Source organism: Lathyrus oleraceus, chromosome 5 (genome assembly GCF_024323335.1).
Source record: "Lathyrus oleraceus cultivar Zhongwan6 chromosome 5, CAAS_Psat_ZW6_1.0, whole genome shotgun sequence".
In the NCBI taxonomy this organism is placed as follows: Eukaryota; Viridiplantae; Streptophyta; class Magnoliopsida; order Fabales; family Fabaceae; genus Lathyrus; species Lathyrus oleraceus.
The window spans coordinates 595,209,123-595,225,454 of record NC_066583.1 but is presented as its reverse complement, the minus strand read 5'-3'; the positions used below and the strand labels follow the sequence as shown (position 1 = coordinate 595,225,454).

The window sequence follows — 16,332 nt, the reverse complement described above, 5'->3', positions numbered from 1 at the left end:
GAAAAAAGAAAAGAAGAATAAAATTTAAATATTATAGATTAATTTTGATTTTGGGTGGGTCAATAGTGGTTGACGATAACATTGAAAAGGAAAAAGAGAATGTATAATACACGTGCTTTGTGGTTTGATCTAGTGCGTTGAGATGATCGAACGGTTGTGAATTATTGAAAGTTATTGTGATTTTCCCACGTCAAAATCACTCAATCCGATTCTATTTTGGGGACTGCGATTTAGTTTGTTAGCAATTTTTTCTGCTGGTTGATTGATAAGTTGGTTTGTATTCTTTGTGGAGCTTTATTTCTTGTTGTATGGTTAGGGTTGAATTGAAGTAGCCCTTATGCTTCTCTTTTTAATACAATTGCTTGTAAAAAATAATTGACGGACATAATTACCAAACTTTAAATTTTGAGACATTTTTCCACTTGAAATATAGCTTAAACATGTGTGACTTACATGAAGTCAAGTGATTTTAGCCATATGTCAATCTTGTTCAATTTAAGAGAAAATTTGCGTAACAATGAATAAAAATAAATATTGGTGTAAGTTTCAAAACAACTACTCTACGTTAGATTGTAATTTTTGAATTATTTATTATTCTCAATAAAAAAATAAGTTAAATCCAAATGCACGAGTTAACTTGTTATCTTGTCCCAATTTACGAAAGTTCAAAGTACTAATACGATGATACCAAAATGTAACACTATATAGTTTAATTAAACATTAGAAAATCTTTTGTGCCGACGCTTATAAACCAGTGAAGGAAAGATCATAGAAATTCAACAACATTTCAGAAAGAAAGGAAGAATAAAATTGGAATAAACTTCTACTCAGTCTTTGATCCTTTACTCCTTAAACTCCGATTATCTACCCAATTTTGGACTTAACCCCAATTCTCTCTCCGCTGACCAAAATCGTAATTTCCTCTTTACCTCAACATGAATCCACAATCACCGGTTCGGCCCGAACCGGATCATCCGGCTCGATTCGCCCTCCCACCCGGTTCTCATCGCAAAGTCGCGATCGCCGTTGATCTCAGCGACGAAAGCGCCTACGCCGTCCGATGGGCCGTTCAAAACTATCTCCGACCAGGCGACACCGTCATCCTCCTCCACGTCCGTCCAACTAGCGTCCTCTACGGCGCCGATTGGGGTCCCGTTGAAAAAACCCTAAACATCAACGACGGTGATTCATCAGAGGAGTCACAGCAGAAAATCGAAGACGAATTCGCCAATTTCACGGCGACGAAAGCGAGTGACCTCGCGCAACCGTTGGTGGAGTCACAAACTCCGTTTAAGATCCACATTGTGAAGGATCATGATATGAAGGAGAGGTTGTGTTTGGAAGTTGAGAGGCTTGGGTTGAGTGCTGTGATCATGGGGAGCCGTGGATTCGGTGCTTCGAAGAGTGCTTCTACGGGGAGACTTGGAAGTGTGAGTGATTATTGTGTTCGTCACTGTGTTTGTCCTGTTGTTGTTGTTCGTTATCCTGAAGAGAGTAATGGCGGTGGAGTTCAGGGGAAAGATAGTGTTGGTGTTGGTGAAAAAGTGGAACTTCATCCTGTGCCTGAGGAAGAACTTGAGGAATATCATGATGCTCCTGATGAACAGAAAGGTTTACTCTTTAAATCTTAAACTTTCAACCAGATTTTATATCTATTTGCTTACAAATCAGATATGTAGCACTGACACTGCATCCAAAATCAACACTACACTTGTGATTAAGTTTAGTTTTTTTATTATTTCAAATCATTACATGTGTTGACGTGTTTCCGGTGTCGTGTTTCCGGTGTCAGTGATTCATTGGTTTTCAGTTTTCATTTTCTTGCTAACAAGAAGGAATACTCATGTAATCAATAGTTATAATAGAGAGGAGTTTGAAGTATAGCTAGAAATGGTGCATTTTTAGAAACAATAAAAATGGTGTTTTTGAATGTCTCAAAATTTCTTAAAATGTTGAATTTTTCAAAATCTGTAAAAAAAAAGTGAGAAAAGTATTGAATCTATATTCTATCATGTGATTCATGATTTGTTAGTTGAAGCGAAAATGAGAGCGGGAAAGGATGGCGGCACTTAACTTTTCATCTTATTCATTTGGCTTAGAGTGGATTGTCATGTTGTTATGGATTTTTGGAGTTACATTGGTTGGGTCAGGGTCATGATGCTTTCTAAGGTTTTTGTTTTTGTTTTTGTTGTTTGGCATTTTCATTTTTGCAAGTTGGCATTTTGCTATGATAATGATCATATGTTTAGGTGGAAGAGGAATGCCATCACTTTCAGGCTATATGATTTAATTTTGCATATTGATACCTAAGATGTGAAATATCCTTGTAAGTATTTGCTTCATTTATTTCCTTTGATTAAACAGTACCCTATGCCCCAAATCATAATTTGTTTACATTGCCACTACAAGACCTCACCCTTTCTCCATGTCCCTAGACGTCCAAGTTGGCCAGCATCCTTCTTTCTAATAATAGACCAATACAACACTGCTCACCGAGTTGATGCCTCACCTCTTCCCGCCATGGCAGAGTCTAGGGAATGGTAAGGGTTGAACTTGAACCTGCTAGCATTACCTTGCATTTGCAAAGCAAGACATTGGTTCCATGAATTGATCTTGTGACCTTTTAGTCATACGACAACAAATCTTGGTGTGTTTGTTTCTATGTCTGTTTTCCTTGAACAAATGGTGAAGTGGGAGAAATAATTTGTTGCTTTTGCTTCCAATAGAGCTTTGAATGTGTGTAGTAGAAACACTAACATTCACTCTAGTTGTTGTGCCAAGAAGCCCATTCACGTAACAAGAAAATGACCCAGCGCTATCGATGGAAGATGGCAGACATCTGCCATTTTTAGCTGCCATATCTTCCATAATATGCCATGGAGGTTGTGGAAATCCGCCACCACAATCTCCCGGGGCATTTGTTTGACAATACTGAAATGACCAAGTCAAGTAATAGCGAGAAACAAAGTAGTCACAGGAGCAGACTAAAGAATTAGACATGTCAGTACAGGTAGAATCTGTTTTCACGAGTACCGGTGTGGGCTATCAAAAAAGCTTGGCTCTTTATACTTTTGGGAAAATGTCTGTTTGGGGCCCGCCATCAGAAAAAACAAAGATGCACCTGAAAATTAGCACAGACACCCAAAATACGACCCTGACAATGACACTGCGACTCTGGTAATAATTTGAAAAAATGAATAAATTTAACGTAATTACAAGTGTCGGTGTTAGTGTCTGACATGGACACGGACACCAATTTTTTCAGAAGTGTAGGTACTACACAAGCATACATTATTATAGATAAGTATTGAATGGAAGTGATCATATCATTTCTTCCTCTTTAATTGTGCCGTTTGGGATTCATTAGAGGACTGATCATATCATTTCTTCCTCTTTTTCATGCTTAATTCAAACTCAAAAGTGTATATGGCATTCAAAGTGTTTGTCAAATAGGTAACACAGGACTTTTGATGATGAGTTTTGCATTAGTTCACTCCACTTTGGTAGTTGATATGCTTAGTTGTGGAATTGTGGGGAACCAACACTTTTGAATTTTTCAGTTGTTTATAAGCTCTCTCATGTTGCTTCTCCACAAGCACATGTGAAGCTTATAAAAGTTTTCTTTTATTTTTTTGTAAGTTAGAAATAAAATACATATCTGTTAACAAGACCCTCTTAATATTTTAAGCTTTACAATTGAAACATCACTACCAAGGGTCAAAGCTTGGTAGTTTCTATCCTTTGTGTGTTGCATTTATGCATTCATATGTTTAAAATAGTATTCACAACTTGCTCTGCACTTTGATCTTTTTATTCTTCTCAATTGTCAGAGAAAATAATTCTAAATACTGTATTTACCATCACATTATAAAATAACGCAACATTATATGTTTTTTTCTTCCATTTTTTTTAGAGGTTGGGCAAGCTATAATTTATACATTTTGGTATGTTTCTTCTTGTTTAACCTATTTATGTTTGATGTGTGACCAGATGCTTAAAGAGGTTACAGAGAAATATCAATACCCTACTAACTTCAGGTAAGCATAAATAATATCTGCAATTTGTGTAACCTTTTGATCCTTCCTCAAGTTTAAATACCTAACTGCTTTTGGGTCCCATGGGATTCAATCGCCATTATAAAATATATATTTTCGGTGCTCTTTATGTATCCGAATTACTTTCTTAAGAGCTATTATATTTCATGGTATAGGCCATCTATTTAATAGGCGATTTAATGCTATTTTTCAGAAAATGGTTATAGCATCAAGACATGCGTCAGATGGAGAAGAATATGTTAAACTTATTTGAAAAAATTATACACTATAAATCGATTGTTTGGTTGGTTGGAATTTGCATGCGTTTGAACAGTTTGTTTTTATACTGCTTCAATAGTGACGGTTCGAATACACCATCTTTCTATTTCGATGATTGGATTCAAAGACTCTTGATCCACTTCATGTTAGGAAACCAAGTGTAGATTTTAGAAAGAAAACTTTGTTTTCTTGTCTTGTGTTTCATGTGTGTCCTGTAAATATCTCTTACCCTGGGTACAGTTTATGAATTCTCATTTGTTTCGCAACAATCTGCATTTGGGGTTTGCTGTGTTGGATTATAATACAAGTTTCAGGTTGCATTAGTGTTTGAACTATTCTTTCTAACACTAAAATTAATATTGACAGAGGTAAGAATTATATAATATTTAACAATAACAAAGGTAAACAGAATGCAAGAAAAAGAAGAATGGAACCAATGTGTTTTTGTTGCTGTGTTGTGTTGATCTATGTGGGGAAGTTGAAAAGAAGACAAAAGCAATATGGATGTGAATGAAATTTGTCTAGATTGAGAATGTTAGGTAGGGTTTTTCTCATCTTTGACTTTATCTTCATCTTCAATTCTATCTTCATAATGTGTCAAGTTGAACATCTTAATGGATAAATATAAATGAATTTTCAATCCATCTTTCTAAATTGCGGTTTTTTATGTGAAGTAATCTCTCTACTGGCTGAATGGTTCTCCCTAAACTCATCCACTCATTTTAGTCTAATATAGAGTCAACAATATCAATAAATAAATGGACGATAGAGATCATCACATGAGAGAAAGGGCAAAAGACCATATGTTTGATGGTGCATTTTAATAAATTTAGATATATAGATGATAAGATGAAGGCGTTGAGAAATTATCTTATTTCAACAAATGTTTATCATTAAGTATTTATGTATAAACATTTAATTAATCAAATGAGAAATATAATTTAACTATTTCTATGCAAGTTGTAAATTACTTTTATAAATTATACAACAATTAACCTTACCTCATTATTGATTATATTGATTAATTTTTATTATAATGTTCTATTAAGGATCATGCTTATATTTAAATTATTAATCTCAAGATCTTTCTTGATAATTTCTTTGATAATTTTTCTAGGTTTTTCCTTCCTATAAGTGTTTGTCTTGTCTCCATCTTATAGCGGGGTATTCGTTACCATTAGAGATATTGACTAAATCCAAGATAAATCATACAAGTCGAGTCGCCACCGCACTTCTATTTATCCAAAGGAATGGTTAGAAAGCGAACAAAAACCTAAAAGTTTTATCGAGTCAAAAACTAGTAAAAAGGCCAGAGATCTGGGTAAGGGGGTTGGTTATGCAATGGGAAGATTTTAAGCACCCAAAACATCCTAGGTACTCCTAGGGAACCCTTTTCACATTTGTTGTAAGGTTGGTATTTTGTGAAAATTTATTTGTGCAAACATGATTGAAGAGATGGGAAGAGAATGTACAAGTTTATTTACATTTGTGTTTGGAAGGATGAACCCATTGCCTACGTACTATCTTTAAAAAGATTAGGATCAAAACCTCGTAGTTCGGGGTAAAAATCTCAAAAATGAATTGGTGAATTGATTGGTCCAAAAGCCTTAAGGTCTTTTGTTATCAAAGGGAGAAAACTCAACCTAAAAACCACAAATCCACCATGTGAGGATAGCTTCAACATGCTAGTGAGGGGTTAACCCTATAATAAGCATGGAAGACTCATTGTCCATCACTAAGGATATAGGTGAGTATTACATCTACCTCAAGGATAACTCAAACCTAATAGCTAAAGGTTATGAAAAAATTTGATTAAGGAAGTGGCCATTGAAATCACAAAAGTATTTGAATGGGTTATATTTACCAATGAAAAATATATACAAAATATGGTCAAAGTTGGTTTAGAAGTTCAATTCAAAATAAGTGTTATGAAAAGAAAAGTTTGAAAATCAAAAGCATAAGGCTTAGGTTTCTAATGTTGAAAAGAAGTGTTAAATGTTTGCACAAAAGTTTTGGCTTAGGTTAGAGTGGAGAGAAGAAGAAGAATGACTAAAGTCCTAAACATACAAGAGGTAAGGGACAAGAAGCAAAACCACACATGGAGTTCCTCTCTTGAGATCATATTGATGATCCAAGTAGCTCCCATCCTTTGGAATAAGCAATCACATAAGCATAAATTCAAGCAATCAACAATCAAATGAACTCTTGGAAAGCTCCCCAAATGCATCTTGGATCTCTCTCCCTTAGAATCTCATGGCAATGGGTCCTCAAAGTTGAATCAAGGTGGAACCCCTAGCACAAGAACACACACATTAAAAGATTCTAGCAAACAAACAAGGAATGGACAAGAAGAGTTTAGAAGTTGGTCCTTTCAAGGTCATCTTTCAATATTAAGCATTCTAAAGGCATGAGGCCTAGTTTCTCTTTGACATCATTTTGCATAGGGAATGTCCTAAAGTCTAAGTCCTTTTTGTCCAATTCTTTGCATTTTGGTCCACAACAATCAAAACAAAATACAAGCACAATAATATATACACAATTATGTGCTCAAGGGAGCAAAAGGCAAATTGCATTAACATAAACATGTGCTCAAGTGAGCAAAGGGAAAAGCAAATGAATAATATGTACAAGAATAGTAAATTGCATAAATGTAAAGTGCAAAAAGTAAATGTCAATGGTTAATGATTAGTGTTAGTAGTTAGTGTGCCATAAGGCAAATTTAGCGCTATGTTAAGCAATCGTAATTGGACTTATGTAGAAGTCACAACTATCTAAGGCCGGTCAATAATAATGTAGGCAACAACACAAGTTAGAAGTCTTGATTAGTGAACCAAGTTCCAACAACTTGCCATGCTAAAAAGAAAAGGAGAATTGATCTTGTATTGGTTTAAGTCCTTTGCATGATTTAGGAAGCAACATATCCTTAATACAAAGCCATTCATTTGATCAATTGATCAAGATGAATTAATTTGAATCAAGGAAGATTAAGCCTTCATAATCAATACTAACTTATCAACCTTTAACTCATTGATCAAAAGGAAAAGAAGGAGAAGAAGGAGATGAATAATGGAAATGGAAATGAAAAGAATAAAGTGCATTAAATGAGATAGAATGTACCAATCAACAAGTGTTGACCAATGACATTGAGAATCATGGTCAAACAATCAAAAACAGAAGTGAGATAAAGATTGGAAGTCAAGAAATGAACAAAATATTTTTGGCATTTTTAATATTCAAAATAAACTTGAATTAAAATATTAAAGAAAGGTCAAACTTCAAAATCACTTCAAATCAACTTTGAAAAGTCCAAGTGATTTATCCCAAGTTTAACAAGGTCAAACAAAGTTTGACAAAAAATTTCATCATTTTTAAAAGTCAGAAACTATTTTTAATCAATTAAAAATGAATAAAAACAACCTAATTGAACTAAAATCTCAAATAAATCTCAAATAAATTAATAAATTGATGAGAATATTTTTCATAGATCCATCATCATTCAAATAGGTTGAGAAAATATTTTTGTATTTTTTGAATGTCAAAAACTATTTAAAATGAATTAAAAATGACCAGAAAAGAGAAAATTCACAAAAAATATCAAATGATGAAATAAAAAATACTAAAAATCATTTTTAGAAACTAGAATTAAAAAGAGAAATAATGCAATTGGTTCCATATTTTTTGGATAAAAAATGAAAGAGTTATGAATTTTTGAAGTAAAATGGAATAAAAGAAATAAAATGGAAATTAAGAAAATCAGAAAAAAGGAGAGGGGTCTGATCAAGCCTCATTAATTGACGTGGCTGATCAGACGCTCCACATGCGCACGCTCATGGTAGGCCTTAGTCAACTGAGTAACATGTAGAATTAAAAAAAGTCATAAGATCCAAGAGCCATGATTCAATTTGGAAATCATCATCAACGGCTGGGATTCAAACTGGAAAACGGACGGTGGTGTACACCACCGTCTTCTCCGGCGAGCATGGAGATTCCGGCCAGAGTTGCAGGTCATAAAAACTTAATGAAAACGAGCGATCCTCAATTCGTTGGAAAGCTGGGGTGATGTACATCACCCCTGTACCACTAGTTTCTCTTCTAGATCCCCATAGTAAGAGAAATCAGAAGGAGAAAAATATGGTGTTCATGCTGAACTTCATGGATTTCAAAAATTGAGCATATAGCAATGATGCCTCTATAGAGAGGACTTCAGACATCACAATATCAAGGCCAATAGATCAAGGAGTAAGGAGTTTCGAAGAAAAAACCAGTTGATGCACACCTTTGAACTGGGGAGCTTTGAGTCTCTTTCCTTGCTTCCTTTTTCCAAACAGGACTTCAATAGACTAGATGATGAAGGTTTAGGAACTTTAGATCTGAAGATTCAATCAAATTCAATTGAATTTCAGATCTAAAATTTTGAAGAAATGTGAACTTGGTTCCTTTGGTATGGTTGGGAATTGATTTCTGCAGAGCTTTAGGCGCCTTTAGGTTAGTTCATAATGAAGCATAGCACATGTATTTATAGCTGGAATTGGCTGAACAAGTGAGTTTGCTCGTGTGCATGGCAAATGGATTTTCCTTGCATGGGCTTGTATGATCATGTAGAAGGCCCAAACTCAATTGTATTTGCATGCTGATGACCAAACAACTTGAAATGGACGTGTAGTTTGCAAGGCAATGGCTTGTGCATGAAGTTTCAACATGAATTCCATAATTATGTCTAAATATTCACCTCTTCGAAAATGCCAATTAGAAAACCCAAACATAAACATATGGGTAATGGTTGGAAAGGTCTTGACATAAGGAATAAATGTTATGTTGGACAAAAACTCATTTGAAGTGTGGAAGTTTATGAAAACAGGCCATGAAGTTCATAGTGCAAAACATGCCTTTGAGAATTTTGTCAAAATGAAACAACTTCAAGCCCTTCTGTTTTGATGATGAAAGCCTTAAATGGAAAACCCTCCAACATAAAAGTTGTATATCTTTTCAAGACAATCAAGATGGACTTAAATTTTGCATCATTTTGATTTTTGATGAAGAAGTTATGGGCACTTGAAGTTAGACTTTTTTGCCTTTCAATGCATTTGGTCCAAAATGACCTATAATGTTTTGCATTATCACATGTATTTCTTTTGAGATTTTGAATTTTTGTTCAAAATAAAATTTTAATTAGACACAATAATATTACAAATGCATTTGATCCCACCTCAAAATCATAAAATATGAATGAGTTATGTTCTTGGGAAGTTGACCCAACATTAGGGTTTCAGTCAAAATGACCTATAATGTCTTGGAATGGGAGATGACCTTCCAAGCTTCAAATCAATTTTTGATGAACATGAAAGTTGTTCATATTGTCCGTAAGAACAGTTTTGATTTTTGGATGATCTCCATTTGACCAACACATAAAAAGTTAGGTCTCAGTGCATTTCAAAATAGTCAGATGAATTGACTGGTCAACTTCTCAAGTCCACAACTCATATCTTGATGAATTGATGATTGAGGACACTCAAATAATCTCAAATATTAATGACATGATGAATTAGAGAACTTCCCTTGATTGTATTTGACCATGGGCTGAGGTTGCTTCATTAGCAAGGCATTGTGGGTGATCAGATGAATTAGGGTTTCCTTGAGGAACAAACCTCAAACCCTTTGACTTGCTTTGATCAAAATGATGAATTGAGATGCTAGGGAGACATATTTGATAGATGAGAGCTTTGGGAACCATTACCATGCTTGCTTCCATCTTCTCTTGGCCATTTCTTTGCACTAGTGATCTTCTAGAAGCTTTTAGACCTTGTGACTGCTCAAGCTACAGACAAAAGATGTTAGTGACATATTTTTGTGCTTTTGGTTAGTAAACAAAAAATGAGAAAAGCAATGATATACAATTCAAGCATGCTTGGTGATCTCAAACCACTCACAAGAGGTCCCACCCAAAGGCAAGGGGAACCAAGATGCTTATGATCCTTGAGGCTTTGCAAATGCAATGTTATGATGCCATGAGGGATCTTAGGATCAAAATTGGGGTCTTACACATCTCTTCTATGATTTTTACTACATGATTTATCAGTGTTCTTTCTATATGTTAAAAACACATAAATTTATTTTTCACCATCTTTTTTACTATAGGTGCTACTTAGTGTTTATCGTTAAAATTGGTAAACAACCGTTGATCTTTCGAATTATTAAATTTGGTTACTTACAAGATCGATCAGATTGATCCTAGGACATGTGCTAATTGTTTTTTAAAATAAATTCTAGTAAATATGAACACTTCGGCAGTGTATGTGGCAATGATGATTAAAACTTAGACTGTAAAAGACTAATATGACTTAAAGAGAAAGATTGTAAAAGAAATGACGATAACAAAACAACAAAGGAAAATGTTTGAAAATAAAGAAGTATTAAGATTGTTTGAAATGAAAAGGTACTTCTGAAAATGTAAAGATAAATTTTATTGCTTTAAAATAACTGACAATGGTGTAAGCAAACATACATTTCTTAATTGACGGTTCCTCTTCACGCGTGTACTTGGTAAATTTTACAGACTTTGTACACACTTTGACACACACTGATCCTAACACTAAGACCCTCTATTTATAATCAATCGAAATAACTGTTTCTAACGGTCCTTCAACCACGTTGAGACACATGGCACTTTGCATGGATATGGTTGCCCATCATGATCCACGTGTACTTTCAACAGTTTCAGATAAGAAAAAAGTTCCCTCCTTTATTTGAATTTTGAATCTCTAGTCGAAACCATCTTCAACATATTTGAAGAAATATTTCTAAGTCCTGACTGCGCGCTGGCCCGTCTCACCTAGGGACTTTCAACTGGGTCTCCCTAATATCAGACTTGGTCGAAAACATCCAATTCGATCGAAATCATCTTCACGTGGGATTTCCATTTTGGTAATTCTGAAGTGGGCGTCGAAATTATGAGCTAACACTTAGACACTCTAATATTTTCATTTCTAGTTTTATCTTGTATAATCTTATCACAAATCCACCGTAACATCATCTCTACCACACTTACTTTATTATCGTGTTGATTCTAATCACCCAATAGTCTGTCCCATACAAAATCGCATATCTTATTGCATTCTGATAAAAAATTCCCTTCAATTTGAATGGTACTTTGCATCACATAAAACACCTGATGCACTTTTTCATTTCAACTATTTAGCTTGAATTCAAGGGTTTAGAATCCCTTTTATTTCTCCATCATTTGTATTACAAATTCAAGATATTTAAACCGTGTGATATGAGGGAACGGTCTCCAACTTTCACTTCTAGGTTAGAAATGCTTCTTCTTTTGTTAAACATACATTTCATATACTCCATTTTACTTATGCTTAGGAGAAAATCACGTGTTTCTAAATCTCGTCTCCAGCGTCTCTTTAAATCCTCATTCGACTTCCAAAAAGGACTATATCATTTGTAAAAAGCATGTATCTTAATGTTAGCTCTTGAATGTGTTTCATGAGTACATCCAAAATTAAGGTAAAAAGATAGGGACTTAGAATTGAATCTTAAAGCAAATCAATTATAATGGGAAAATCATCGATATCTTCATCATGTATCTTCACCCTAGTCGACACTCATTCATGCATATCTTGAATAGCTCGAATATATGCAATCCTAACCCCTTCCTTCTCTAGGGCTTTCCACAAAATCTCTTTAAGAACTCTATCATATGCATTCTCCAAGTCAATAAAAATTAAGTGCATTTCTTATTGGTCCATCTGATACTGCTCCATCATACACCGCAATAGATAAATCACTTCCATGGTCGATCTTCCATGCATAAAACCAAATTAATTCTCAGTGACTTGAGTCTCTTTTCTTAAACTTCGTTCAATCATTTTTCCCATGGCTTCATGATATGGCTCATAAGTTTAACCCACCTATAATTCACACAATTTTGTATATCCCCTTTGTTCTTATAGATTGAATTAAAGTGTTTCTTCTCCATTCATCTGACATACACTTTGACCTCATAATTTCATTAAAGAGTTTGATGAGTCACTCAATACCTTTATATCCAAGAATTTTCCACACTTCAATAGGTATGTTGTTTGGTCTAACCGCCTTAATGTTATTCATTCTTTTCAATGCTTTCTTTACCTCCTATTTTTGAATCTGAAGGTAGTAATTATAGTTTCGCGCGTTGTTCAAGCATCACAACCCGATCATGAAAAATTAAGATAAAGGCAACATCCCAACCAAATTCAACCACATCATTTAAGCATCCAAGACAAAAAAAACTACTATATAATATGAAAAGAAATACCCACCAAATTTACTTGATTGTCAAAGCTTAAACTAATATTAAAAGGTTTTTCATGCCCTTAATTGTTATTTAGCACTACTAGTCGTTTCAAATTAAAAATAAAAATAAAAATAATTAAGGATTCAAATTTAATCATGTTTTCCATTTATCAATGTTAATTTTATTCAATTGCACAAGAAAATCAAAGGTTTTTTTAGGCTCTTTTATTACCAAAGTCATCTACCATATATTTCGTATGCATCCTTACCTCACTCATCAATGTCTTTCTAAATTTTCATACATTGAAAATACAATAACTTTTTTTCCTATCTCAATGTTGATTAATTTACTTTCCATAAACCTAAATATACATCTTTGTAACCATTCCCTTTTTCACCTCATTTTTCTTTTGTGTATTTGTGAATTTGAGTTCCAAACCTTTGAAATTTTTACTTCATAAGATAAGATTTTGTTCCATTAGCGTATTACAATCTATTTGTTGTATTATTCTTTCAATCCATTCTATTTTTTAATTTGTCTCTCAATCTTTTGTTTTATGGTTCTTACATTGATTCGTTTGTAAGTTGTCTTACAATCCTCTAATCTACTCTGACGAAATTTCTCAAATTCATTTATAATTTTCATGCTAATTTCTATTTTGATTTCAGAATAAAAAGATTTCGCCTTTGTTATATGCTTACTGTTATATGATTAGGGTTAAGGGTGACTTGCCATGTTTCATAAGAATGGTCTGAAATAATTTTTAAAATCTTTCTGATATAATCTTTCTGATTACTTCTATTTTGCACTCTTATTGCAAAGATAAATCCAGTTTTGAAAAATTCCTTTTCAATTATGAACATATTATTCATTTTCTATTTTCAAAGATTGTTCAATATTTCACAAATTCTTTTTTGATTTACAAATATTATTCCTTTTCTATTTGTAGTTGTCTTTTTTTTTACGATTGTATTATTGGGGAGAGAGTTTCGATTTTTGTGGTGTGGGGTTTTCATGTGAAATCCAATATTTGCCGCACGGAAATCTCTTCCACCAACAGTGGTGAGGAAAGAAATTTGACAAATTATTTTTGTTTTGTGATACGGTGAGTTTTCTCTTTCTTTTTTTATTCTTATACATATTTTATTTCTGATATTTGAAATTGGTGGATTTTCTACTTCGATTTTGTTTGTTTCATCTCATTTGTGTTATTTCTAATTTTTTTTATAGAGATTCTGATTTGAGAAGTGTAGCGGGGTTTTCGTTACCTTTAGGCTTAATGACTAAACCAAAAGTAAACATACAATTCGAGTCGCCACCTCACTTTTATTTGTCCAAAGAAGAGGCTAAAAAGCGAACAAAAGCCAAGGTAAGAAGTTTTATCAAATCAAAAACTAATAAAAATGTCAGAGATCTGGGTAAGGGGGTTGGTTATGAAATGGGAAGGTTTGACGCACCCAAAACATTCTTAGTACTCTAAGGGAATCCTTTTTGCAAAGATGTATTGTAGGTTGGTATTTATGAAAAAATTGTGCAAAAGATTGGGGGGATGAGAAGAGAATATATTTACAAATTTGTTGTTTGAATGGATGAACCCATTGCCTACGTACCATCACAAAGGAGGATCAAAACCTCGTAGTTCGGGGTAAAAATCACAAAGATTGGTGAATTGATGTGATCAAAAGCCTTAAGGTCTTTTGTTATCAAAGCGAGAAAACTCAACCTAAATCAACAATCCACCATGTGAGGAAGGCTTCAACATACTAGTGAGGGGTTAACCTTATAATAAGTATGGAAGACTTATAATCCAATCACTAAGGATGAGGTGAGATTTACATCAACCACTATGATAACTCAAACCTATGACTAATGTTTTTTGAAAAGTTTTAACAAAGGTGGCCATTGGAACCACAAAAATAACTTGAAGTGAGTTATATTTACAAGTTAGATGTATTTGCAAAAAAAAGTCAAAGTTGGATTAAAATTTATTCACAATGAGTATTGATAAAAATGGTTTTGGAAAGTCAAAGGCATAAGGCCTAGGTTTCTAGTTTGAAACAAAGTCAGAGTTTGAAGAAAAGATTTTTGGCTTGGGTTAGAGTGGGGAGAAGAAGAGAAGGGCTAGTCCTAAAGCATACAAAGATAAGAGAGAAAAGATAAACCCTTGGACTTCCTTTTCTTGAAATCATAGAGATGATTCAAGATGCTCCTTTCCTTTGGACTTAGCACACAATCAAGCAATCAAACAATTTGGATTCAAGCTCATAGGATCTTCACTTGGCTTGTCTCTCTTAACTTGGCTACTCATGACAATGGTCCTCTTTTACTATCTCAAGATGGAATCCCTATCACACAAGAGAAAACATCAAAAATTTCACAACACAATAAGAGGAATGGACAAAGAATAAGTTTAGATGAGGAGTCCTTTAAAGTCAACTTTGAAATTTAGCATTCTAAAGGCATGATGCCTAGTTGCTCTTCAACAAGTTTAGCATTCTAAAGGCATGAGGCCTAGTTGCTCTTGAACTCCTTTAAGCATAGGTATGTCCTAATTTTAAGTACTTTCTCCTTTTTGCATTAGGTTCACACAAAACAAAGTCAAAGCAATCACAAGACAACAATATATTTATATACAATAATTAGCTCAAATGAGCAAAAGAAAAATGACATAAACATAAAATATGAGCTCAAGTGAGCAAAGTCAATATGAATAATGAGCAAGAAATAAATTACATTAAAGTAAATTACAAGAAATTAAATGCTCAAATTAAAGTTAGTAATTAGTATGGTTATGTTAGTTTGTCATAAGACAATGTAGCGCTATGTTAAGCAATCGTAAGTGGACTAATGTAGTAGTCACACCTATCTGAGGTCGGTCAATAAAACTATAGGCAAATAAACACAAGTTAGAGATCATGACTAGTAAGCCAAGCTCCACAAACTTGTCATGCCAAAACAAAAGGGGAAGGGCCTTGTATGGACTTTAGGTTATTTGCTTGACCAAAAAGCAACCTATCTTGGACACAAAATAACTCACTTGATCATGGATCAAGTTGAGTTTGGTTTGGATCAAAGAAGGTTAAACCTCTCATTTGTCAAGACCAACCATAAGACATTAACTCATTGGCCAAATGATGAAAAGAATGGGATGAAGATGAAAGGGAGGGAAAGAGAATTCAAGTATCAAATTCAATTGATCAAATGTGAACCAAGTCATCATCAATCAATGGCAAACAGAAAAGAAATGAAGATCACAAGTCAATAAGTCAACCATATTTTTTTGGTATTTTTTGAATTAAAATAAAATGCAAAACAAAATAATCAAAATAAGATCAAACCTCAAATTTAATTCAAATCAATTTCAACAAGTCCAATTAAATTCTCATAGGTCTAACATGGTCAAATAAACTTTGACTAATTTTCTCAATAATTTTGGAAATCAGAAAGTATTTAAAAACAATTAAAAACAATAAAAAATAACACAATATGAATTAAAATCTCAAATAAATCTCAAATCAAATAAGAAATTGATGAGACTATTTTTCATGACTTATCATGATCCATAGGTGTTAGGAAAATATTTTTGGATTTTTTAAATATCAGAAAGTAATTAAAAATGAATTTAAACTCTTAAAAATCAAATAATTCACAAAAAATATTAAATGAAGTCACAAAAATAATTAAAAATCAAAATATGAAACTAGATTTTTCAAGAAATATTTTGGCATTGGTCTCATA

General features: G+C 33.4%; 1 protein-coding gene across 3 annotated transcripts; it reads left to right on the top strand.

Annotated features, from left to right (window-relative positions):
- Window positions 1–659: 659 nt before the first annotated feature.
- Window positions 660–4,636, top strand: LOC127086807 (universal stress protein PHOS32). 3 transcript variants are annotated; one of them, XR_007789644.1, is made up of 5 exons: window positions 660–1,611; window positions 2,250–2,326; window positions 2,436–2,540; window positions 3,991–4,037; window positions 4,249–4,636. XR_007789644.1 is itself a non-coding variant. In XM_051027624.1 (3 exons), the coding sequence occupies exons 1-2, from the start codon at window positions 936–938 to the stop codon at window positions 3,996–3,998; spliced, it is 684 nt and encodes a 227-aa protein (XP_050883581.1). In that variant the 5' UTR covers window positions 664–935; the 3' UTR covers window positions 3,999–4,037; window positions 4,249–4,636. The 3 variants fall into 3 exon arrangements, 1 of the variants encoding a protein (XP_050883581.1); XR_007789645.1 differs by lacking the exon at window positions 2,436–2,540; XM_051027624.1 differs by lacking the exons at window positions 2,250–2,326; window positions 2,436–2,540 and having other exon boundaries at window positions 664–1,611.
- The last annotated feature ends 11,696 nt before the right edge of the window (window positions 4,637–16,332 follow it).